At 39.1% G+C, this 25,597-nt stretch overlaps 1 protein-coding gene across 2 annotated transcripts in view; it reads left to right on the top strand.

Moving 5' to 3' along the window:
• Positions 1–25,597, top strand: part of ANKRD31 (ankyrin repeat domain 31) — a 134,898-nt gene that overhangs the window by 32,901 nt on the left and 76,400 nt on the right. For both annotated transcript variants that reach the window (XM_070796849.1, XM_070796848.1), the window contains exons 11-13: positions 1,552–1,652; positions 20,952–21,107; positions 24,364–24,506. In XM_070796849.1, the coding sequence (XP_070652950.1) occupies positions 1,552–1,652; positions 20,952–21,107; positions 24,364–24,506 (400 nt within the window). The remainder of the gene's footprint in view (positions 1–1,551; positions 1,653–20,951; positions 21,108–24,363; positions 24,507–25,597) is intronic.

Below are 25,597 nucleotides of genomic sequence, written 5' to 3'. Positions count from 1 at the left end.
AGTGAGGTCATACATTGTTTGTCTTTCTCTGTCTGGCTTACTTCTTTTAGCGTAATGCTCTCAAGGCCCATTTGTGTTGTCACAGATGGCAGGATTTTCTTCTTTTCTATGGTTAAATACTTTTCCATTGTGTGTGTGTGTGTGTGTGACATTTTCTTTATCCATTCATCCATCAATGGATACTTAGGTTACTTCCATGTCTAGACTGTTAAAAATAAAGCTGTAGTGAAAATGGGACTGCAGATATTATTTTGAGATAGTGATTTTGTTTCCTTTGAATAGATACCCAGGAGTGGAATTGCTGGATCATATGGTAGTCCTATTTTTAATTTTTTGAGGAATCGCCATACTGTTTTCTATGGTGGTTGCACTAATTTACATTCCCAGCAATAGTGCATGAAGGCTCCCTTTTCTCTGCACCCTCTCCAGCATTTATTATTTGTAGACTGTTTGATAATGACCATTCTGACTGGTATGGGGTAATATCTTATTGTGGTTTTAATCTACATTTCCCTGATGACTAGTGATGCTCAGCACCTTTTCATGTACCATTTGGATGGTGGGCCATTTGGATGCTTTCTTTGGAAATGTCTCTTTAGCTCCTCTCACATTTTTTAATTGGATTTATTTTCTGTTTTGTTGTTGAGTTGTATGAGTTCTTTATATGTTTTGGATATTAACTCCTTTTCAGATATATGATTTGCAAATATTTCTCCCTTTGGTAGGTTTTTTTTTTTCATTTTGTTGATAGTTTCATTGTCTATACAGAAACTTTGATGTAGTTTCACTTGTTTATTTTTGCTTTTGGTGTGAAATCCAAAAAATCATTTCCATGACTGATGTCAAGGTGCTTACTTACATTTCTTCCTAGGAGTTTTATGGTTTCATGTCTTGTGTTTTAAGTCCTTACTCCATTTTGAGTTGATTTTTGTATGTGGTTTAAGATTGTTGTCCAGTCTTTTTCTTTTACATATGACTGTCCAGTTTTCGTAACACCATTTATTGAAGAGACTATCCTTTCCCCATGGTATATTCTTGGCTCCTTTGTCGTAGATTAATTGACCATATATGAGTAGGTTTATTTTGGAGTTCTTTATTCTGTTTCATTGATCTATATGTCTGTTCTTATCTCAGTTTTTTACAGTTTTTGATCAGTGCCATACTACATGGCAAGTCCTTTCTTTCTTGCAGAGAGCCTGCCTCTTTTTCCCTAGAAGTTGGAAATAGAGTAGATAGTGGCATGCCTAGGTGGGGAGTGAAGGACAAGAGACTCAAAATACTCACGCTTGTGACTGACTTTCCCTAAAGGAGAGATACCATAGATGACAAAAAAATAAGCCTAGAAACCATAATAACAGGCATATATGTCACTGAATTATCTGCAGCTTACTCAGGAGCAATCTTCATGTTTAAAACTGCCATCATGCATGACAACAGCCTAGTAAAATGCCTTTGAGTTTTAAAAAATATTAGTCAAAAGCTTGGTATGATTCTCTGTGAATATTTGTGGAGAACATGATAGTAATTTTAAAAACACGTTTGATTTTCAAGAATGCAGAACCCTGCTTTAAAGATTGAAGGTAAAGGGAAGACTATTCCTTCATCCAGGCTCAAGAATGGAGAACAGATCAAGAAAAACAGAAAACTTGGAGGTGAGGCCTGTTTTCTTTATTTCTTTAATAAGTAACTTACAGAAACAGAATTCTGGTACTAAAAAGGATTTAGAGATTATTATGTCTCAACTTTCTCATTTTACTGATGAGGAAGTTCAGAAAGGATTTTCCCCAGCGCTGTGCAGCTCATCAGCAGTGTAACTAGGACTTGATCCTTAACTTCTACCTTATAAGCTTCCCTGGTGGCTCAGTCAGTATCCTTAACTTCTACCTCACAGGGTCATGTATTTTCTAAACTGGTACTTTTAAGACAGTAATTTCAGAATCCTTTTTGGATTCAGATGTCTGACCTTTTGTGGTGTAACTAGCCAACATAGGCTTTGGGAAATTAAACCCAGAAGAATAAATAGAGGAAAGAAGGCAAACGTATTATGTTTGTAGATGTTATTTCTTTGTTCCTATATGTAAAACCTGAAAGAATGAACTTAAAACTGTCAGAAATAATAAGAACCTAGAAAGCGACTTAGCAGCAGCAACAGAAAGACTGGTTACAAAAAATAGTGAGACAGTTGGTAGAATTGAGATATGGATAGTAGATTAAAGATTAATATTTTATCAGTGTTGAATTTTCTTAATTTGATCACTATGTAAGGTAGTATCCTTGTTTTTAGAGAATATATCCTTAAGTATTACTGAGTAAAGGAGCATGGTATATACAAATTATTATTTCTGTGTGTATATATGTCTGTGTGCATGTATATATAAAGAGAGAGAGAGAATGATTTAAGTGGTGGCAAAATGTTAACAATGGGTGGATCCTTTGTTTTATTTTTACAACTGTTTTATAAATCTGAAATTATTTCCAGCTAAAATGCTTTAAAAAATGTAATAAAACAAAAGATGACAAATAAATATCTTTCATATATATATTGCTGCTAAGTCACTTCAGTCGTGTCCGACTCTGTGCACCCCCATAGAAGGCAGGCCACCAGGCTCCTCCATCCCTGGGACTCTCCAGGCAAGAATACTGGAGTGGGTACCCATTTCCTTCTCCAATGCATGAAAGTGAAAAGTCAAAGTGAAGTTGCTCAGTCGTGTCCGACTCTTAGTGACCCCATGGACTGCAGCCTACCAGGCTCCTCCGTCCGTGGGATTTTCCAGGCAAGAGTACTGGAGTGGAGTGCCATTGCCTTCTCCACATATATATATTACACATTTTCAAAATATAAAGAAGATCCCATTTACAATAGTTACAAAAGCGAGAAAATACCTACTTATATGCTGCTGCTGCTAAGTCGCTTCAGTCGTGTCCGACTCTGTGCGACCGCATAGATGGCCGCCTACCAGGCTCCCCCGTCCCTGGGATTCTCCAGGCAAGAACACTGGAGTGGGTTGCTGCCGGGGTCCAGCCCCAGCTGATCCAGGGTATTCGAAGGGGAGACGGCTTCGGTGACTATTTAAGTATTCATCAAAGATATAAAGAATAAGAGAATGAGGATAGCTCAGTAGGAAAATTCAGTGGAGAAAAGAGGCTGAGTAGCTTGGTTTACGCGGGAGACCAATAAAACTTCAAGACAAGAAGCTTGCACCACTTACGTAGGCCGCAGGCATCCTTCCGTTCTCCTGAAGGAGAGGAGACACTGAAGCCTCCCCAGTCGGATCTTAGAAGCCCAGGCATAATTAGTAAGCATGGCGGGTTCCGTGCTCCAGATGGAGACTCAGCCAGAGTGAGAGAGAGAGCGACATGGGGAGACCAGTATTTCGAGGAACTGATCCCCATTCTTTATTTTCCAGAGTCTGTTTTTATACACTGAGATGTTATACAAAAGTCACGTGGAGACAGCAGTCCTGACTTGTATTAAAGTCAGGTGCTTCATACAAATGTATACAAGAGGTCTTAGGGGTGTTACATCATCTTCTGGCCAGGGGGGCCTGCTGACAATTTATGACCCTCTCCTTGTGACAGTGGTCAGTCAACCAGAACACTTTTTTCTCCAGGGGTGATTATTCTTAAAACAGACGCCACCCAAATAAAGTTACATTCCTATAGGGTGAGGGTGTAGTGGGTTTTAGTTAGGGAAAGAATTTACTTAGCCTAAGGTCTAATGTGATTTATATCAAAGGTTAATACTTATTTCTTCTATATATTCATTAACGTGTGTAAGGGCAGGGGATGTGGAGACTTAGCAACAAACATTGGCTCGACAAATGAAAAACCCTTCACCAATACAATTTCTAATCAGCCCACTATACTTATACTAATGGTTTTCTAACTTTTCTAAGGAACCTGTTTTTAAAAGGTTTAAAGCATCTCATGCCTCTCATGGTTGGGAGGCTGTGAGCAATCACATGTGGCCGGACGAGCCTATCAGGCAGGCCAGAGAACCTTCAGAGGAGTTTGTAGGTTAAAACACTCTTGTCACGCCCAGGAGTTTTTATTAACTGGAGCTCTAGGTTAACTCCTTTTCCGAAAGAGGTGGTGGGAGACAGCCCCCCATAAAGTCAGAGGTGTAGGTGAGAGCATAAAGTAGTAAAGTAGGCAAGCTGTGGTTATGGGGGTAGATGCTTGAGGATTTCCAGGGGGACTCCTGAGGCTCGATCCCGCCTTTGTGTATGTCGAGCCTCCTTCCTCATGACCTTTGTCATGGGCGGAGTGCCTCACGCCGGCCCCCAACAGGTTGCCATTTCCTTCTCCAGTGTATGAAAGTGGAAAGTGAAAGTGAAGTTGCTCAGTCATGTCCGACCCTCAGCGCCCCATGGACTGCAACCCACCAGGCTCCTCTGTCCAGGGGATTTTCCAGGCAAGAGTACTGGAGTGGGTTGCCATTGTGCCGTGCCTGCATAAAGAGAGTGTAAAAATTATGCAGAAGAATATAAAAAAGATGAATAAATGGAAAGGAGAACCGTATTCTTGACAATAAAGATCCAGTATTGTAAGAAACTTCTCCCTAAATTATTCTGTAAATGCATGGCAGTGCAGTCAGAAACAGATTTCGTATATTTGTTAATTGTTTTCTTTTTTTTTTTTTTTTTTGCTTTATAGGTCTGGAGGCTAGCTTGAGAATAATATAAAATTTCAATTGGAAAAGTAAATATAAAAACTAGCCAAGAAAATTCTGAAAAAAAAAAAAGCCAAGGGAGAATAGAGAGGAACAAACCAGCTCTACATAATATGAAAGCAATTAGAAAAGCAATAAAAATTAAAATGATTTGATACTGACACAAGAATCAACAGATAAATCAGTGAAGCAGAATAAAGTGTTTAGATGTAGAAGCCAGATACAATGGGAACATGGGGTCAGGTATGTGATAGACACGGCATCTAAAATTGGTGGCAGAGAGAACTAAGCAATAAGTAGTGAAAAACACAAAACTGGATCATCCCTGTATCATTCCTTATACCAAACTTAATTCCTGTTTGGCCAAAATGTTTAAAACAAATGCCCTAGAAGAAAAGACAAGTGAATCTTTTGCAACCTTGGAAAAACCTTTGTGTAGAACAACTCAAACCCAGAAGCCAAGAGGGAAAAGAATGATAAAATTGACCACATTCATTTTAAAAAAATTGTATGGAAAAATATCCTAAAGAAAATCAGTCATCAAACACAGAAGAAATATTAATAACAATGACAAGGAGTTAATTATTATTGTATGCAAAAACGTCTTACAAAACAGTTAACTATAAAGAACATAGGTAAGGGATATGAACAAGGAATTCACAGGAAAAAATACATAAATACTTGAAAAGATTAACATCTCATTTACATTTAACGAAATGCAAATTAAGAGGTGTAATTTTCACCTAAGAGAATGCCAGTAAACATTTGAGAATTCTCAGAGACAGGAATGTAACAAAATATGTTTTTGATAATGGTTTATGTTCAGTCTTTTTACAGGGTGGTTTACTTATATTTATCAGAATTTTAAATCACAATTCTTTTGAATCAGCAATTCTACTTACAGGGATTTATTCTATGGCTATGTTTACTCAAATATGTAGATATATTTCATAAGGATGTTCATCACGGCATTGTTTACTATAATAAAATGACTTAGAAACAACCTAAATTGAATGGTTAACAAATTACAATATAACCAATTAAATAATATTCAGTCATTTATGAAATCAGAAGAGTATAAATATGTGGATAAGGAAAAAAAGCTTTTTTTTTTCATGTAATAAGAGTGATTCAAATTTCTTGTTGGAAACAAAGCAAGCAGCAGTTTTAAAGTACTAAAAAAAATTCTATACCTAGAATTCTATAACTAGAACCTAGAATTCCATACCCAACATAATATCTTTCAGAAATGAAGGTGAAATAGTTTTAGACACACAAAAGCTGAAAGGACTCATCATCAGCAGACCCGTATTATAGGAAATTTTAAAGGACATTCTTCAGGCAGTAGAAAGATGACACTCAATGGAAATCTGCATTTACACCTTGAAGATCATTGGACTTGTTAACTATATGTATAAAAATTATTCCATCAAACTGTGGAAAATTCTTAAACAGATGGGAATACCAGACCACCTTACCTGTCTCCTGAGAAACCTGTGTGCAGGTCAAGAGGCAGTAGTTAGAACTGGAACAACAAACTCTTTGAAAATTGGGAAAGGAGTACATCAAAGCTGTATATTGTCACCCTGCTTATTTAACTTCTTTGCAGAGTACATCATGAGAAATGCTGGGCTGGAAGAAGCTCAAGCTGGAATCAAGATTGCCAGGAGAAATATCAATAACCTCAGATATCCAGATGACACCACCCTTATGGCAGAAAGCAAAGAGGTACTAAAGAGCCTCTTGATGAAAGTGAAACAGGAGAGTGAAAAGGCCGGGTTAAAATTCAACGTTCAGAAAAATAAGATGATGGTGTCTGGCCCCATCACTTCATGGCAAATATGGGGAAACAATGGAAACAGTGACAGACTTTCTTTTTTTGGGCTCCAAAATCACTGCAGATGGTGACTGCAGCCATGAAATTAAAAGACGCTTGCTCCTTGGAAGAAAAGCTGTGACCAACCTAGACAGCATGTTAAAAAGCAGAGATATTACTTTGCCGACAAAGGTCTGTCTAGTCAAGGCAATTTTTTTTTTTCCAGTAGGCATGTATTGGTATGAGAGTTGGGCTATAAAGAAAGCTGAGTGCCAAAGAATTGATGCTTTTGAACTATGCTGTTTGTGAAGACTCTTGAGAGTCCCTTGGACTGCAAGGAGATCCAACCAGTTCATCCTAAAGGAAATCAGTCCTGAGTATTCATTGGAAGGACTGATGTTGAAGCTGAAACTCCAGTAGTTTGGCCACCTGATGTGAAGAACTGACTCATTGGAAAAGACCGTGATGCTGGGAAAGATTGAAGGCGGGAGGAGAAGGGGACGACAGAGGGTGAGATGGTTGCATGGCATCACTGACTCAATGGACATGAGTTTGAGCAAGCTCCAGGAGTTGATGATGAACAGGGAAGCCTGATGTGCTGCAGTCCGTGGGGTTGCAAAGAGTTGGACATGACTGAGTGACTAAACTGATGGATAAAAATACAAATTTTTTCTTATTAATCAATTTTAAAGAATGGTTGACTATTTAAACAAAAATAACAATTGATTATGAGATTTTAAATGTACATAAAAGTAAAATGCCTGGCAATAATAACATAAAAAGACTTTTAGGGGAGAAATGGAAGTATACCACTGTAAAATTTATGTAAGGAGATATCATTTGGAGGTAGACTGTGATAAGTTGATGAAGAAGGGAATGGCAATCCACTCCAGTATTCTTGCCTGGAGAATCCCATGGACAGAGGAGAGCCTGGTGGGTTACAGTCCATGGGGTCGCAGAGAGTCGGACATGACTAAGTGACTTTCACTTACTCACTCACTCATGAGAAATTGAAGATACACTATAAACTCTGAAAAAAACATTTTAACAAATAAATAATCACAAGAAGTCAGCACAGATGTTATAATGGATTAACAAAAATATTCATTTTTAATCCAAAAGGAGGTAGAAGAGGGAAAAGAAAATAAAGAATACATGAGAAAAATTGAAAAAAAGTAATAAGATGATACGCTCAAACCCAACCATATGTTAACAATCACACTGAATATAAATGATTACGACACTCTCAGTTAAAAAGCAGAGTTTTTGCTGGATCATCAAAAAAGCAAGAGAGTTCCAGAAAAACATCTATTTGTGCTTTATTGACTATACCAAAGCCTTTGACTGTGTGGATCACAATAAACTGTGGAAAATTCTGAAAGAGATGGGAATACCAGACCACCTGACCTGCCTCTTGAGAAATTTGTATGCAGATCAGGAAGCAACAGTTAGAACTGGACATGGAACAACAGACTAGTTCCAAATAGGAAAAGGAGTACGTCAAGGCTGTATATTGTCACCCTGCTTATTTAACTTCTATGCAGAGTACATCTTGAGAAATGCTGGGCTGGAAGAAGCACAAGCTGAAATCAAGATTGCCGGGAGAAATATCAATCATCTCAGATATGCAGATGACACCACTCTTATGGCAGAAAGTGAAGAGGAACTCAAAAGCCTCTTGATGAAAATGAAAGGGGAGAGTGAAAAAGTTGGCTTAAAGCTCAACATTCAGAAAACGAAGATCATGGCATCCGGTCCCATCACTTCATGGGAAATAGACGGGGAAACAGTGGAAACGGTGTCAGAGTTTATTTTGGGGGGCTCCAAAATCACTGCAGATGGTGACTACAGCCATGAAATTAAAAGACGCTTACTCCTTGGAAGGAAAGTTATGAGCAACCTAGATAGCATATTGAAAAGCAGAGACATTCCTTTGCCAACAAAGGTCCGTCTAGTCAAGGCTATGGTTTTTCCTGTGGTCATGTATGGATGTGAGAGTTGAACTGTGAAGAAAGCTGAGTTCTGAAGAATTGATGCTTTTGAACTGTGGTGTTGGAGAAGACTCTGGAGAGTCCCTTGGACTACAAGGAGATCCACCCAGTCCATTCTGAAGGGGATCAGCCCTGGGATTTCTTTGGAAGGAATGATGCTAAGGCTGAAACTCCAGTACTTTGGCCACCTCACGTGAAGAGTTGACTCATTGGAAAAGACTCTGATGCTGGGAGGGATTGGGGCAAGAGGAGAAGGGGACGACAGAGGATGAGATGGCTGGATGGCATCAGTGACTCAATGGACGTGAGTCTGAGTGAACTCCGGGAGTTGGTGATGGACAGGGAGGCCTGGTGTGCTGCGATTCATGGGGTTGCAAAGAGTTGGACACGACTGAGCGACTGAACTGAACTGAACTGAAACTATATGCTTACTTTCAGAAACATATTTGAAATATAAATGCATAAACAGGTTAAAATGAAAAGAATAGAGGGAACATATACTTTGCTAGCATCAGTTGTATTAGTTTCCTATGGTGATAATAATTTACAACAAAGTTAGTGACTTAACACAAATACATTCTCTTACAATCCTGAAGTCAGAAGTCCAAATGAGTGCTGGGAGTTAAAACCAAGGTCTCAGCAGGGCTGGTTCCTTCTCTATGCTCAGGGAAAAATGTGTTCCTTTCCCTTCCAGCTGCTGGAGGCTATGGCATTCCTTTGCTGCTGGCTGCTGCTGCTGTTGCTGCTGGCTACATCTGTCCAATCTGTGGTTCTCTTGTCACTTTGCCTTCCCCTCTTTTAATCTTTTTCCTTTCCTCTGTGTTTATTTTTAATACAAAATTTAAAGGTTGTACTCCACTTGCAGTTATTACAAAATACTGGCTATCTCCCCCATATTGTACAGCATATCCTTGTAACCTGTCACACACCCAATAGTTTGTACTTCCCACTCCCCCACTCCTATATTGCCCCTCCCCACCCCACTGATAACTAGTTTGTTCTCTGTATCTGTGAGTCTTTTTGTTATAGTCATTAGTTTGTTGTATTTTTTAGATTTCACATATGAAGGATACCATGTAGTATTTATCTTTCTGACTTATTTCACTTAGCATAATGGCCTCCAAATCCATCCATATTCCTGCAAATGGTAAAATTTAGTTCCTTTTAATGGCTGAGTTCCTGGTGGCTCAGTGGTAAAGAATCCACCTGCAATGTAGGAGAAGTGGGTTTGATCCCTGGGTCCAGAAGATCTCCTGGAGAAGGAAGTGGTAACCTACTTCAGTATTCTTGCCTGGGAAATCCCATGGACAGAGAAGCCTGGTGGGCTGCACTCCATGGGGTTGTGAAGAGTCTCATACAACTGAGCAACTAAACAACAATGGCTGAGTAATATTCCATTGTATATGCATACCACATGTCCTTTATCCATTCATTTGTTGATGGACACTTGGGTGGCTCCCATATCTTGGCAATTATAAATAATGCTACTATGACCATTGGGGTACATGTATCTTTTTAAATTAATATTGTTGTTTTTTTCATATGTATACCCAGGATAGGAGTTACTGGGTCATGTGGTAGTTCTATTTTTATTTTTTTGAGAAACCTCCATGCTCGTTTGCAAAGTGGCCACACCAATTTACATTCCCACCAACCCTTTCATCTTTAAAGAATTCTTGTGATTGTATAGATACCCAGATAATCCATGGTAAGATTCTCTTCTCTAGATCCTTAATCACATCTGCAAAGTCTCTTTTCCTGTCTATAAGAGAACATTCTCAGGGTTTGGAGGATTAAGATATGAAGGAAGCTGTAAACAAAACAACAGATCGGAAGGAAATATTTGCAAATGATGTGACCAACAAGGGATTAGTCTTCAGAATCTACAAATAGCTCATGTGGCATAATATCAAAACAAACCAATCAAAAAATGGGCTGAAGAGATAAATAGACATTTCTCAAAAGAAGGCATACAGATGGCCAAGAGGCACATGAAAAAATGTTCAGCATCACTAATTACTAAGAGAAATGCAAATCAAAACTACAGTGAGATATCATTTCACACCAGTCAAAATGGCTATCTTCAAAAAATCTACAAACAATAAATGCTAGAGGGAGTGTGGAGAGAAGGGAACCCTCCAACACCATTGGTGGGAATGCAAATTGGTATAGCCACTATGGCAGAAAGCGAAGAAGAACTAAAGTGCCTCTTGATGAAAGTGAACGAGAAGAGTGAAAAAGTTGACTTAAAATACAACATTCAGAAAACTAAGATCATGGCATCCAGTCCCATCACTTCATGGCAAATAGATAGGGAAACAGTTGAAACAGTGACAGACTTTATTTTGGGGGTCTCCAAAATCACTGCAGCCATGGAATTAAAAGATGCTCACTCCTTGGAAGAAAAGCTATGACTAACCTAGACAGCATATTAAAAAGCAGAGACATTACTTTGCCGATGGTTTTTCCAGTGGTTATGTATGGATGTAAGAGTTGGACTATAAAGAAAGCTGAGCACCGAAGAATTGATGCTTTTGAACTGTGGTGTTGGAGAAGACTCTTGAGAGTCCCTTGGACTGCAAGGAGATCCAACCAGTTCATCCTAAAGGAAATCAGTCCTGAGTATTCATTGGAAGGCTGAAGCTGAAACTCCAATACTTTGGCCACCTGATGCGAAGAACTGACTCACTGGAAAAGACCCTGATGTTGCCAAAGATTGAAGGCGGGAGGAGAAGGGGATGACAGAGGATGAGATGGTTGGATGGCATCACTGACTCAATGGACATGAGTTTGAGCAACCTCCAGGAGTTGGTGATGGACAGGGAAGCCTGGCGTTCTGCAGTCCATGAGGTTGCAAAGAGCTGGACACGACTGAGTGACCAAACTGAACTGAACAATGGAGAAGAGTATGGAGGTTGCTTTCAAAACTAAAAATAGAGCTACCATATGATCCTGCAATCCTACTCCTGGACACATATTGGGAGAAAAACATGGTCTGAAAGGATTCATGCACCCCAGTGTTCATTGCAGCATTGTTTACAATAGCTAAGACATGGAAACAATTTAATACTCATCAACAAAGGAAAGGATAGGACGATGTGGTACATATATACAATGGAATATTACTTAACCATTAAAACAAATGAAATAATGCCATTTGCAGTGGAGAAGGCAATGGCACCCCACTCCAGTACTCGCCTGGGAAATCCCATGGACGGAAGAGCCTGGTAGGCTACAGTCCATGGGGTCGCGAAGAGTTGGACACGACTGAGTGACTTCCCTTTCACTTTTTGCTTTCATGCATTGGAGAAGGAAATGGCAACCCACTCCAGTTTTCTTGCCTGGAGAGTCCCAGGGACGGGGGAGCCTGGTGGGCTGCTGTCTATGGGGTCGCACAGAGTTGGACACGACTGAAGTGACTTAGCAGCAGCAGCAGCAGCAACATGGATAGACCTAGAAATTGTCATCCTGAGTGAAGTAAGTCAGGGAAAGAGAAATATTGTATGATATCCCATATATGGAATCTAAAAAAGAAGTGATAGAAATGAACTCATTTACAAAACAGAGACAGACTCACAGACTTAGAGAACACACTTAAGGTTACCAGGGGAAAGAGTGATAAGGGAGGGATAGGGAGTTTGGGATGGAACTGTACACACTACTATATTTAAAATGGATAACCAACAAGGACCTACTGTATACAGGGAACTTTGCTAAACATAATATACCAACCTTAATGGGAAAAGAATTTGAAAAAGAATAGATACATGTTTATATAAAATAAAATATTGCAACTCTCAAAAAAAAGATATGAACATCTTTGGAGGACCGTTGTTTATCTTACCACACAAATTAGAAGATGGCTGAAGTCACTATATACTGTTATATAGAACAGCATATATTATGAACTATAATACATTATATAATACATCATTAGCACCAGACAGAGTAAATTTTATAACAAAGAATCTTAGCAGGGATAAAGTTATTCCATAATGATGCAGGGGTTACTTCCCCAAGTGTGTGTGTGTGTGTGTGTGTGTGTGTGTGTGTGTGTGTGTGAGTCACTCAGTTGTGTCCAACTCTTTGTGACCCCACGGACTGTAACCCACCTGGTTCCTCTGTCCATGGGATTCTCCAGGCAAGAATACTGGAGTGGGTTGCCATTCCCTTTTCCAGGGGATCTTCCCGACCCAGGGATCGAACCCTGATCTCTTGCATCACAGGTAGAGTCTTTACCATTTGAGCTACAGGGAGATCTCTTCCCCAAGAGTACATAATAAATCTAAATAAGTTTTCTCTCTTTTTTCTTCCAGTTTTGTTGAGATATAATTGACATACAGCTTGGTATAAATTAAAGGTGTACAACCTAATGATTTGACATTATATATCATGAAATGATTACCCAGTAAGTTTAGTGGGCATCCATCATCTTATATAGATACAAAATTAAAGAAATAGAAAAAAATTTTTTTCCTTGTGTTGAGAAGTCTTAGGATTTACTCTTAACCACTTTCACACATAATATACAGCAGTGTTAATTATATTTATCATATTGTCCATTATATCCCTAGTACTTATTTATAACAGGGAGTTTGTACCTTTTGACTGCCTTGATACAATCCCCCCAACCCCTTCCCCTTACTCCCAATAACGACAAATGTGGTCTCTTTTCCAATGAGTTTGTTTATTTGCTTGTTTATTTTTGAAGTGTAATGACCTCAACTTTGCATTGGCTTTATAGTGATTCAGTGTTTCTGTACATTTTAAGTTGATCTTTATGATAAGTCTAGATACCATCTTTTACCATACAAAGATATTACATATTACTGTATTCTCACACTGTACACTTATACCTGGGCCTCATTTATTTTGCAACTGGAGTTTTGTACCTCTTAGGATCCCTTACCTGTTTCTCTCATCCCCTCACTCCCTCCACTCTGGCAACCACCTGTTGGTTTTCTGAACCTGTGACTCTGTTTCTGTTTTGTTACGTTTGTTCATTTGTTTTGTTTTTTAGATTCCATATGTAAGGGAAATTGTACAGTGTTTGTCTTTCTCTGTCTGACTTATTTCACTTAATACCCTTTATGTCCACCCATGTTGTTGCATATGGGAAGATTTCACTCTTTTTATGGCTGCGTAATACTCCATTTTTGCCTTTCCATATTGTTCATGGGGTTCTCAAGGCAAGAATGCTGACGTGGTTTGTCATTCCCTTCTCCAATGGACCATGTTTTGTCAGAATTCTCCCGCATGACCTTTCTATCTTGGATGGCCCTACATGACATAGCTCATAGTTTCATTGAGGCACACAAGACTGTGATCCATGTGATCATAAAAAACAGAGACATGACTTGGTCGACAAAGGTCCGTATGGTCAAAGCTACGGTTTTTCCAGTAGTCATACATGCATATGAGAGTTGGATCATAAAGAAGACTGAGTGCTGAAGAATTGATACTTTTGAACTGTGGTGTTGGAGAAGACTCTTGAGAATCTCTTGGACAGCAAGGAGATCAAACCAGTCAGTCCTAAAAGAAATCAACCCTGAATATTCATCAGAGGGACTGATGCTGAAACTGAAGCTCCAATACTTCGGCCACCTGATGTGAAGAACCGTCTCATTGGAAAAGACCCTGAGCCTGGGAAAGATTGAGGGCAGGAGGAGAAGGAGGCGACAGAGGATGAGATGGTTGGATGGCATTATTGACTCAATGGACATGAGTTTGAGCAAACTGTGGGAGATAGAGAAGGACAGGGAAGCCTGGTATGTTGTAATCCATGGGGTCGCAAAAAGTAGTAACATTCCATCGTATACATATGTCACATCTTTATCCATTCATCTATTAGTGGACAGTTAGGTTGCTTCTATATCTCTAAAAATGCTGCAATGAACGTAAGGGTGCATATATCTTTTCTAGTTAGTGTTTTCACAGAGGATCTGAATAGACGTTATTCCAAAGAAGACAAATAGATGGCCACAGACACATGAAAAGGTGCTCCACGTCACAAATCATCAGGGAAGTGCAAGTCAAAACCACAATGAGATACCATCTCACCCCTGTTAAAATGGCTGTTATCAAAAAGACAGTAAATGACGAGTGTTAGGGAGGATGTTGAGAAAAGGAAACACTGTGCGCTGTTGGTGGGAAGTGTAAATTGGTACAGTCACTATGGAAAACAGTGTGAAGATTCCTCAAAAAGTGGGAGCTACAATATCATCCAGCAGTTCCACTCCTGGGTATCTATCTGAAATAAACAATTACTCTGTTAATAACAGAGTTTCAAAATACATGAAGTGAAAACTGATAAAAGTACAAGAAGAAATAGACAAATCCACAATTATAGTCAGTGATTTTAATGCCAGTCTTCAGTGATCGTTAACTCATTATAGTGACTGAAGTGGACAGTAAGGATAGAGGGGATTCAAAACAACGCTGTCAGACAGCTCGGTCTGTTTAACATCTGTGTAACTTTCCACTCAAGGTCAGAAGATAACATATTCTTTTCAAGGACTCAGAATATTTATCAAGATAGTTTATATGCTGAACCATAAAAGAAGTATCAATAAACATAAAAGGATTAATATCATAGAGTGTTTTTTATGATTCCAAATAGAATTAACAGAAGATCAGTAACAGATCTCTATAAAATCTTGAGATATTTGGAAAGTAAGTAACACACTTTAAAATAACCCATGGGTCAAAGAAATTTAAAGGAAATTTGAGATTATGCTTAGCTAAAATAGAGTGAAAATACAACATAGCACACACAAAAAAGTCACTGAAGGAAGTCACTGTCTGAAAGCCAGAAAGAGAGGTCTCAGCAGAAACAGAATTATGTAGCACCTTAATTGTGGACTTTCAGCCTCTAGAACTATGAGAAAATAAATTTCTGTTGTTTAAGTCACCCAGTTTGTAGTACTCAGTTATGTTAGCCTTAGTCAACTAATACTAATAGTCAACAATAGTCAGCTAATTTCATGAAGATGTCATGAAAAGAGTGATGGGGGAGTTGTAGTACTAAATGCCTATGTTAGAAATAAAGAACCCTCTCAAATCAGTGATATCAGCTTCTAACTTAAGGAACTAGAAAAAAAAGTGAATGAAATCCAGAGTAAACAGAGGAAATGGTAAAGGAGAAAACAATGGTAAAGCAAAAATCAATGAAGTTGAAAACAGAAAAATAATAAGGAAAGTCAATAAAAGTAATCTTGGAGATCAGTAAAACTGATAAACCTTTCTCAAACTGACCAGAAAAAAAAAGAGAGGCACAGATTACCAACGTCAGAAGTAAGAGAGGCGGCATCATGACGTAGTCTACAGATATGCAAAAGGATAATAAGGGAATATTATGAACAACTTTTTGCCAGTGCATTAGATGAAATGGACAAATTCCTTGACAGACATAAGTATTATAAAGCAATGGGCAACCTGAGTAATAACAAATCTACTAAGTAAATTGCATCTTTATTTCAAAACTTCCCCACCAAAAAGCAAATCAACAAACAACAACAAACCAAAAAAACTTCTAGGCCAAGATGCTTCCTGTATTAGTTGACTGAGGCTAACATAACTGAGTACTACAAACTGGGTGGCCTAAACAATAGAAACTTACTTTCTCATAGTTCTAGAGGCTGAAAGTCCACAGTTCAGATCAGTCGCTCAGTCGTGTCTGACTCTGCGACCCGTGAATTGCAGCACACCAGGCCTCCCTGTCCATCACCAACTCCCCGAGTTCACTCAGACTCGCATCAATCGAGTCAGTGATGCCATCCAGCCATCTCATCCTCTGTTGTCCCCTTCTTCTCCTGCCCCCAGTCCCTCCCAGCATCCGAGTCTTTTCCAATGAGTCAGCTCTTCGCATGAGGTGGCCAAAGTACTGGAGTTTCAGCTTTAGCATCATTCCCTCCAAAGAAATCCCAGGGCTGATCTCCTTCAGAATGGACTGGTTGGATCTCCCTGCAGTCCAAGGGACTCTCCAGAGTCTTCTCCAACACCACAGTTCAAAAGCATCAATTCTTCAGCGCTCAGCTTTCTTCACAGTCCAACTCTCACATCCATACATGACCACTGGGAAAAAGCATAGCCTTGACTAGACGAACCTTTGTAGGCAAAGTAATGTCTCTGCTTTTCAATATGCTGTCTAGGTTGGTCATAACTTTTCTTCCAAGGAGTAAGCGTCTTTTAATTTCATGGCTGCAGTCACCATCTGCAGTCATTTTCGAGCCCAGAAAAATAAAGTCTGACACTGTTTCCACTGTTTCCTCATCTATTTCCCATGAAGTGATGGGACCAGATGCCATGATAGTCCACAATTAAGGTACTCTTGCCTGGAAAATCCCATGGACGGAGAAGCCTGGTAGGCTGCAGTCCATGAGGTTGCTAAGAGTCGGACATGACTGAGCGACTTCACTTTTCACTTTCATGCACTGGAGAAGGAAATGGCAACCCACTCCAGTGTTCTTGCCTGGAGAATCCCAGGGACAGATGAGCCTCGTAGGAGGCCGTCTATGGGGTCGCACAGAGTTGGACACGACTGAAGTGACTTAGCAGCAGCAAGGTGCTACAAAATTCTGTTTCTGCTGAGACCTCTCTTCCTGGCTTTCAGACAGTGCCTTCCTGTAGTGACTTTTTTGTGTGTGCAGAGAGCTTTAGTGTTTCTTCCTTTTTTATAAGGATGCAAACCTATTATATTAGGGCTTCAACACATGAATTTTGTGAGAATATACTTCAGTCCATTATACCTTTAATAGTGAATTCTGCTAAACAGCTAAGGAAGAAATAATACCAGTTCTTCACAAAGTGAGTGAAGTAAAATTGTTCAGTCGTGTCTGACTCTTTGCGACCCCATAGACTGTAGCCTACCAGGCTCCTCCATCCATGGGATTCTCTAGGCAAGAATACTGGAGTAGGTTGCCATTTTCTTCTCCAGGGGGTCTTCCCGACCCAGGGTTCAAACCCGGGTCTCCTGCATTGCAGGCAGATGCTTTACCCTCTGAGCCACCAGGGAAGCCAGGACAGAGTTCTTCACAAACTCTTCCAAAAACCTGACAATGAGGAACTGTTTCCAGCTCATCTTATGAGGTCACCATTAAACTGATACAAAAATCAAAGACATTATAAGAACATAAAACTGCAGTTCAGTATCCTTCATAAGCAGAGATGCAAAAATCTAAACAATTTTAGCAAATCATATGCAACATATGTGCATATGTGCATTGTAACCAAGTGAGATTTATCACAGGAATGTTGGGTTGACTTTACATTTGAAATTGAAACACTGTAATTTGTTACATTAATAAGCTAAAAGAGAAGAACCGTATGATCACCTCAGTAGATGATGCAGAGAAAGATTTTGGTAACACCTGATAAGAAGGCTGAGCACCGAAGAATTGATGCTTTTGAACTGTGGTGTTGGAGAAGACTCTTGAGACTCCCTTGGACTGCAAGGAGATCCAACCAGTCCATTCTAAAGGAGATCAGCCCTGGGGTTTCTTTGGAAGGAATGATGCTAAAGCTGAAACTCCAGTACTTTGGCCACCTCATGCAAAGAGTTGACTCATTGGAAAAGACTCTGATGCTGGGAGGGACTGGGGGCAGGAGGAGAAGGGGACGACAGAGGATGAGATGGCTGGATGGCATCACTGACTCGATGGACGTGAGTCTGAGTGAACTCCGGGAGTTGATGATGGACAGAGAGGCCTGGAGTGCTGTGCTTCATGGGTTTGCAAAGAGTTGGACACGACTGAGTGACTGAACTGAGCTGAATATACATTACTGATTAAAAACCTAGCAAATTTATAATAGTGGGGAACTGGATCAACCTGATAAAGGGCATCTACAAGAAGATACACAGCTCTCATACTTAATGGTGAAAGACAGTGCTTTCCCCCCAAGATCAGAAATAAGATAGGAAAGTCTGTTCTCACTACTTCTTTTGATCATTGAAAGAAAACCGTCTTTAGTCACAAGTCACATGATCGTCTGTCGAAAATCTGATGGAAACTACAATAAAAGCAACTATGAGTTTAGCAAAGTTGCAACATAAAAGATCAATATACTAATATTAATTACACTTCTGTATTCTAGCAACAAACAATTAGTTAAATTTGAAAGCCAAACAATTAGGAAGTGAAATTTATGCTGAAATTTCAAAAAAATGTGAAATACAGATAAAATTTAACAAATGATGTAAAAGACAGGTACGCTGAAACCTAGAAGATGTTACACATAGAGAACAAAATTTGACGGAGAGAAATGGAAACATATCTTGTTCATTGAGTCAGAAGACTCGATATGATTAAGATTTCTTTCTGCTGAGATATATTTATGGAATCTACACAATCTTAATCAAAATCCCTGTAGGATTTTTTTTTTTTTTTTTTGGTAGAAATTCTAAAGCTGGTTCTAAAATTCATATGGAATGCAAAGGATCTAAATAGACAACTCTGATAACAAAGTTTTGAGAGCTAACACTACCTTATTTCAAGAATTATTATTATTTTATGGCTGTGGTGATCAAAACAGCATGGTACTGTCATCAATATAGGGAAATATTAGTAGATGAGTGGAAGAGAAGGGAGTTCAGAAGCAAACCCTGAGTTTTGACAAAGGCACAGGCCTTTACATTGAGAACAATTGAAAATCTGTATGCAGCAGAATATTATTAAGTGTTATTCTCTGTATTTTAAGAGTGTTTATTTTTGTTTTGGCCAACAAGTTCAGCTTGGTCCTTTCAATACATTTAGAAAATTCTGGTTAGGTAGGTCTAGTGTAGGCCTTACTCTAGGACTAGTTTAGCTCTGCCCCTAAGATATGACCCACTAAAGGTGTCTCTAAATGCCCCAGTTGTTCAACAAAGTCTCTCCCCAGATGAGCAGGAATGTAAATGTTCCCCAGCCTGTATGATCTCCGATGGTTGTTATTAATAATTTATAGTTCCTGGGTATTTCTTGCCCAGTCTCATGACTATTTACCCATGAATGGTTTAGTATTCAGATAATGATTCAAAGAGCCCTTTTTCTAGATTTCTGGTGCCTTTTCTCTACACCCTCATCTCTGGTGCCCTGCCCTGTAAATTTTTTTACCCCGGCCTCCCTAGACGCTGATCTGTCTCCTCTGCCCAGCAGGAGCACCTCATATGCTGGTGTTATCTTCGGAAAACCCCAGACGGGAAGCTGGAGTGACCTTAGGTCTCACTGCATTGTTTGCCTTCACTCAGGGAGTCATAGATCTGAACTACCCGTTTTTCTAATTTCTGGATAAAGGGTTCCCCCCCACCACGTATATTTTATTTAGTTTTCTAGTTGTTTACAACGGGACAGTAAGTCGTAGCAGTCATTTAGTCCTGATTGGAAGTGAATGTCTTTCACAACTTAGTTTTCATTGAAAATTTTTATATTCTTAATTTGTTTTTAATAAATTGCATATTTATAATAGAAAGTACAACTGGCAAAGACAGATATGGATTACAGACTATTGGTCTTTATATATAGTTTATCTGGTGGGAGCAGAATGGTTTGTAGTCTGGGGTAGGGGAAGGTAGGCTCAAGTGTTCAGCAGTTGGTTGGTTTTAGTTTACAGTGGGACTGAATGGAGAGAATCACATAAAAACAAAGCAGTTGAATTGTGATCCATTGAGAAAATCTGCTGCAGTACTCAGTTACTTTTTAGGATGGAGCAGGGTATTTACATGAAAACTAGAAAAGCTATCATCAAAGCTTTTCTGAAATTTGGGAAAACCAAATGAGTATTATTGGTAAAAGTGGACAGGATTTGGGTTATCTAAATGAAGAGTTTCAGTATTTTAGGAGGCACAGTGGAGAAATGATACTTGGTGTCGCAAAGAGTCGGACACGACTGAGTGACTGAACTAAACTGAACTGATGCAGAACCTGGAGAACTATTTTAATTGTGTATTTCCCGGCTTAGGAAGTCAAAACTACTGTACAGCTCAAGATCATAGTCCTTTATTTAATTTCATGACAATTATTTTTAGTAAAGAAAGAAAATTTAGTAGCATTCTTTTTTCTGGTTTTCCTGGAGGTAATTTTTGTATCTTTCTGATACAGTTCTGAGATTTTCTCTTCATGGTCTTATAAGACATTTTGGTATTGTAACATTTTGTTAGGTGTAATAACATCTAAATAGTCCCTTTCATTAGAACTTCTAAGAAACTAATCTATTCGTCTTCTTACATATGCAGCTTTCCTAGAGTTTCAATCTACATAAATGCTTGCATGATCTATAGTTTACTCAAATATTTCAAACTAATGACATTTGCCTCTTTCACCTTTTTGCATGTAGATACCGTTATAGTTGGGTTAATGAATGAAATGCTCCTTCATGATATGATATATCTCTATTCTAGAATGTTAACTGAAATCATTCTGTTACTGATGTTCCTCTTGATTTTCAAATAAGAATTACTCATATTTTTGGTTTTCTTTTGTTTATGCCTTTATTTCAGAAAAAATGAAGATGAATAAAGTAACTCTTGCTAACATTAACCGGAGAAACATTTTTGGAGAGAACTTACTGTATAAAGCTGCTGTGCACAATGATATTGGTCTTGTTCATCATTATATCGAAAAAGGTGGAAATGTTAATCAGCCAAGTTATGCCGGTAGGTTGTGGTTAACACCTACAGTTATCTTCAGAGTGTTTTTTCTTTCAGCTGAATTACTGCTATGAAATTATGGCAAAGTAGGCTTAAGGCAAGCCTGAAACAGAAAGCTTCCAAGTAATTTTTCTTCTTAGGTGATGCTTTACCATCCTCTCCAGGAAGTGGTAAGATAAGGGGAGAGGCATTTCCCCTTCAAAGGTTGTGCCTGCCTGGGCCCACCTGGTGGGCCACGTGCAGCAGCTGCCACAGAGGGATGGGGCTCCTGGGGCCAGCTTGCTGGCTTTGTGTGAGCATTGTTACTATAAGACTCAGCTTTTAATGGAAGAGGAATGAGGTTCAGAGCTGAAAGAAGCTGGTGATACATTGAGCTTCTGGGAAAATTAATGGTAGAGGGACAGCAAAACAGTTGCCAGGGAAATGAAGAGAACAGACTAGATGAGTTGGAGAGGGTGGAGCAGGAAGCTCAGAAAGAACAATCTTTCTGCCAGGTTGGATCTCTGGTAGTCTTCCTGTGGGGAGAACCTGGCATATTTTCTCGGAGAGGAATGATTCCTCAGTGGCGCTTACATACTTAAAGCACTGAGCAGCACTGGGCCAGCACCTTTTGTGTGTCCTTGCTTTTACTGTGGTTTCTAGACTTTCTTGGCGTATGAAACAGTGCATAAAGTCTTTTGATACACAGAGATCGGCGGCACAATCCACAGATAAGCAGGTGATACAAGTGCTCCCCCAGAACTTACTTTAGCAAGACCTGGGTTTGTACTATAATCAATCAGAGCTTTAAAGACTGTTATTCTAAGTCTCGTAACCAGTTCATCTATCATGGTCTTGTAACCCTAAACCATGGATCCTTACTTGCTAGCCAGAGCACTTGCTTCTTTGATTTTGAGAAACACATGGTTCTTTCTGTTAAGTCTCTGTGTGCTTCTTAGGTTCAGGAGTAGTTCTGCGTGCCTCCAACTGGAATTTATGGATTTCCCAAACATCAGTCTTTACAGGTTTCTGTTCATTAACCTTTTTTTTTTTTTTTTTTCTTTCCTGTGCCATTATTAGCATCCTTGGTTGCTATTCCCTACTTGTCTTTTGCTTGGCAGTATACACCTTCTCCTCACTGCCCCATGTACTTCTGTGACTTTCATGAATTCCTTACCTGTCCATATTTTCCAGACTTTTGAACTCCCCTGTTTTCTACTTTTTCTTCTCAGTTGGCATCTTACTCTGACCTTACTACTTCTGACTACCATGTCTCACAGAATTGCAGAGAGCAGGGTTTGCAAAAGGTTGTCCATAAGCCATTTTCCTATCAGTCACCTACAATATTTGTTTAAAATGTAACCTTTACTGAAGCACACACACAAAATCACTGAAAATCACAGTCAAAATCTTTAGGTTAAAATCTAGAGCTCTAGTTTCCCTAGATGGTTTTTTCAATATCCACTCATTTATTGGCTGCACAGGGTCTTTGTCGTGGCCCGTGGGGTCTTTGATCTTCATTGCGGCCTGAGGGATCTTTGGTTGCACACTCAGCGTCTTTGGTTGCAATGTGCGGGATCCAGTTCCCTGACCAGGCTCAAACCCAGGACCCCTGTGCTGGGAGTGCAGCGTCTTAGCCACTGCACCACCAGGGAAGTCCCTCCCTAGGTGATTTATATTCTCATTAAAGTTCAAGAACTACTGACAAGAGATGTATGGCCTCCTTATAACATATTGGTTCAATGTAGTGAGCTTTTACCATATGCCTCCTCTGCACCAAATACTGTGGAAACAAAAAAATACACAGTATCTACTAGAAAGGTTAAAATATATTTATTTTTTGATACAATCCGATAAAGACTTAAGTGCACATAAAATGTAGTATACCCAATTATCTTTTCATAGGTAACATTTGCATTTCATAAGTCCTCATTTACATTTTGTGATATTTTTGTCTTTGATTTAAAAAAGAAAACCTACTTCAATAATTCTTTACCTATCAAAACCAATGGTGAAAACCATGAAATAGCATGAAAATAAACTCTGAATACCCAAAATAGATCTAATAAAGCTTCTTTGCTAAAACCCTGTCAGATCAATGAATTGAGGATTATTTTACACAGATTCCTGAGCTTATGACACATTAGAACTGAAAAGAAAGATTGACTCAGGCCAGGATATTGATAATAGCAAGAAGTTTAAGCCAACAACAAGGCAAGAGACGCATAAAAACATTAAAAATGAGGAGCAAAATTGTTGAGGACTGTAATACAGAAGAAGGTACACTGCATATCTCTGTGGGTGTTAACAGTTGCTGCATTAGATCATACAACTAATATCATTATGACATGGAATTTTTTTAAACAAATGTGTTCAATTGTATTTTCTTTATAGGAAATCTGTCCTCTCAGAAAGCTTTGAGGAAATTTCCTCCAAGATAGTTACATTTTTAAAAAGAAAAAAAGTTTGCTTGAGGATCTCCAAACTTGCAGTTTGGGGAGATAATAAAAGATTTGTTATTTTGGAGTTTAATAGATATCTTTGACTTATATCATTGTGTCTGACTAACAGAAAGATTTATCTGGATGACTGGTATTCTTGGAGCACTTTGTAGTATGTTAGTTGAATTACTGTAACTAACTTTTTGCAAATTGGGAGAAAAAATTATACAGTTGACCCTTGAATAGTGTGGGAGTTAGGGTCCTGACTCTCATTGTGGTAAAAAATCTGAGTATAAATTATAGTTAGCTCTCCCTATTCATGGTTTCTCCTTCAATGACCTCAGATTATGTGATAGCGTAGTATTTACTGTTGGAAAGAAATCTGTGTATAAGATAGACCTGCAAAGTTCAAGAGTCAACTTTTAAACTGACTTCTGTGAGGTCCTGCTGGCTGGGTTACTTTAACGAAAGTACCTTGAGCTACGAATAAGGCTTTTTTCCCTTTTCTCTGCAGAAAAGTAACCTGCAACCAGCATTCTCTATGAGCTAATAATGACCCCCCTCCTTACAGCCTTTTTATTTGAGGGGGGCAGGAGTGTTTTCAAATTTTTTACTGTTTTCATATTTTTCCATATTAATACCAACAGTGTTAAGGGTAGGAGTTTTAATAAAAATTTGAATTGAATCTGCAAATAATACAGATTGCTTCATGGTGAGATTATCTTGTTTCATATAGCCAAAATATTTTTAAAGCAACAACTTAGAGTTCTTATTTTAAGGGCAAGCACAGACATTATTAAGATGCCAAATATAACAAACACCATTACTTTTTTGTGTCATAGGTTGGACAGCACTTCATGAAGCTAGTTTAGGAGGGTTTTATCAGACAGTAAGTGAACTGTTAAAAGGTGGAGCGGATGTGAATATCAGAGGAATGTACCAGATCACTCCCCTACATGATGCTGTGATTAATGGACATTATCAGGTACTGTAATTCTTTCGTTTGCAGAGAAAACACTACACTCTGCAACTATTAAAAACCTCTGGGAAAACAATAGAAAAACAGATAGGGATTCAGTTTCAGTTCATTCTGCTAATCAGTACTCAGAATTTATAATAAAATATTACTGTGATGGATTGGTTGTGCCTAATATGGCAGATCCAGTTTTACATGTTACTTTTAATAACTACATGATGTGTATTTTGGTTGTACATAGTATTTTTTCAACTTCCTTAGGACTCTTTTTGTATAGTACTTTATAGGCTCTGTGTGCACGTGCTGAGTCACTTCAGTCGAGTCCAACTCTTTTCGACCCGGTGGACTGTAACCCGTCAGGCTCCTTTGTTCATGGGATTCTCCAGGCAAGAGCACTGGAGTGGGTTGCCATTTCCTCCTCCAGAGGATCTTCCCCACCCAGGGATCAAACCCGGGTCTCCTTCACTGCAGGCAGATTGTTTAGTGCTTGAGTCACCAGGGACACCCTTACAGGCTCTAGAAGAACATTTCCTTCTTATTATGTTATGCAATGATAGGGTCGCAGCAGGCTCACAGCTTTTTGTAGTCTATTGTTACTTTCAAAATCAGACTAAGACATGAGAACCTCTCAGGTTTAATGACCAACCAGTACACACCAGCACAGAGGTACCAATGGTTATAATATAATTCCATATATGTTGGTTAATAGTAACTAGAGTAATGGTACGTGAATGCTAAGTCGCTTCAGTCATGTCTGACTCTGCAACCCTATGGACTGTAGTCCACCAGGCTCCTCTGCCCATAGGATTCTCTAGGCAAGAAAACTGGAGTGGGTTGCCATGCCCTCCTCTAGGGATATTCCCGACCCAGGGATCGAACCCAGGTCTCTTACGTCCCCTGCATTCACAGCTGTGTTCTTTACCACTAGTGCTACCTGGGAAGCCCGCAATTATGAAACTGTTAATTAAGACTGGCACAAATGCTTTATCATATATACTCTGAGCTTCCTAGGCATTTTTTTCTGGTCCAGGGACTGCATTGGGCTGAGGCATTTCCTGAAAATAGTTTATTGTTTACTTAAAGTGGTGGAAGTTGCTTCT

This window comes from Bos indicus, chromosome 10 (genome assembly GCF_029378745.1).
Source record: "Bos indicus isolate NIAB-ARS_2022 breed Sahiwal x Tharparkar chromosome 10, NIAB-ARS_B.indTharparkar_mat_pri_1.0, whole genome shotgun sequence".
Taxonomy (NCBI): domain Eukaryota; kingdom Metazoa; phylum Chordata; class Mammalia; order Artiodactyla; family Bovidae; genus Bos; species Bos indicus.
Note: the sequence above shows the minus strand (reverse complement) of the source record. Positions and strands in the feature narration are given on the sequence as shown.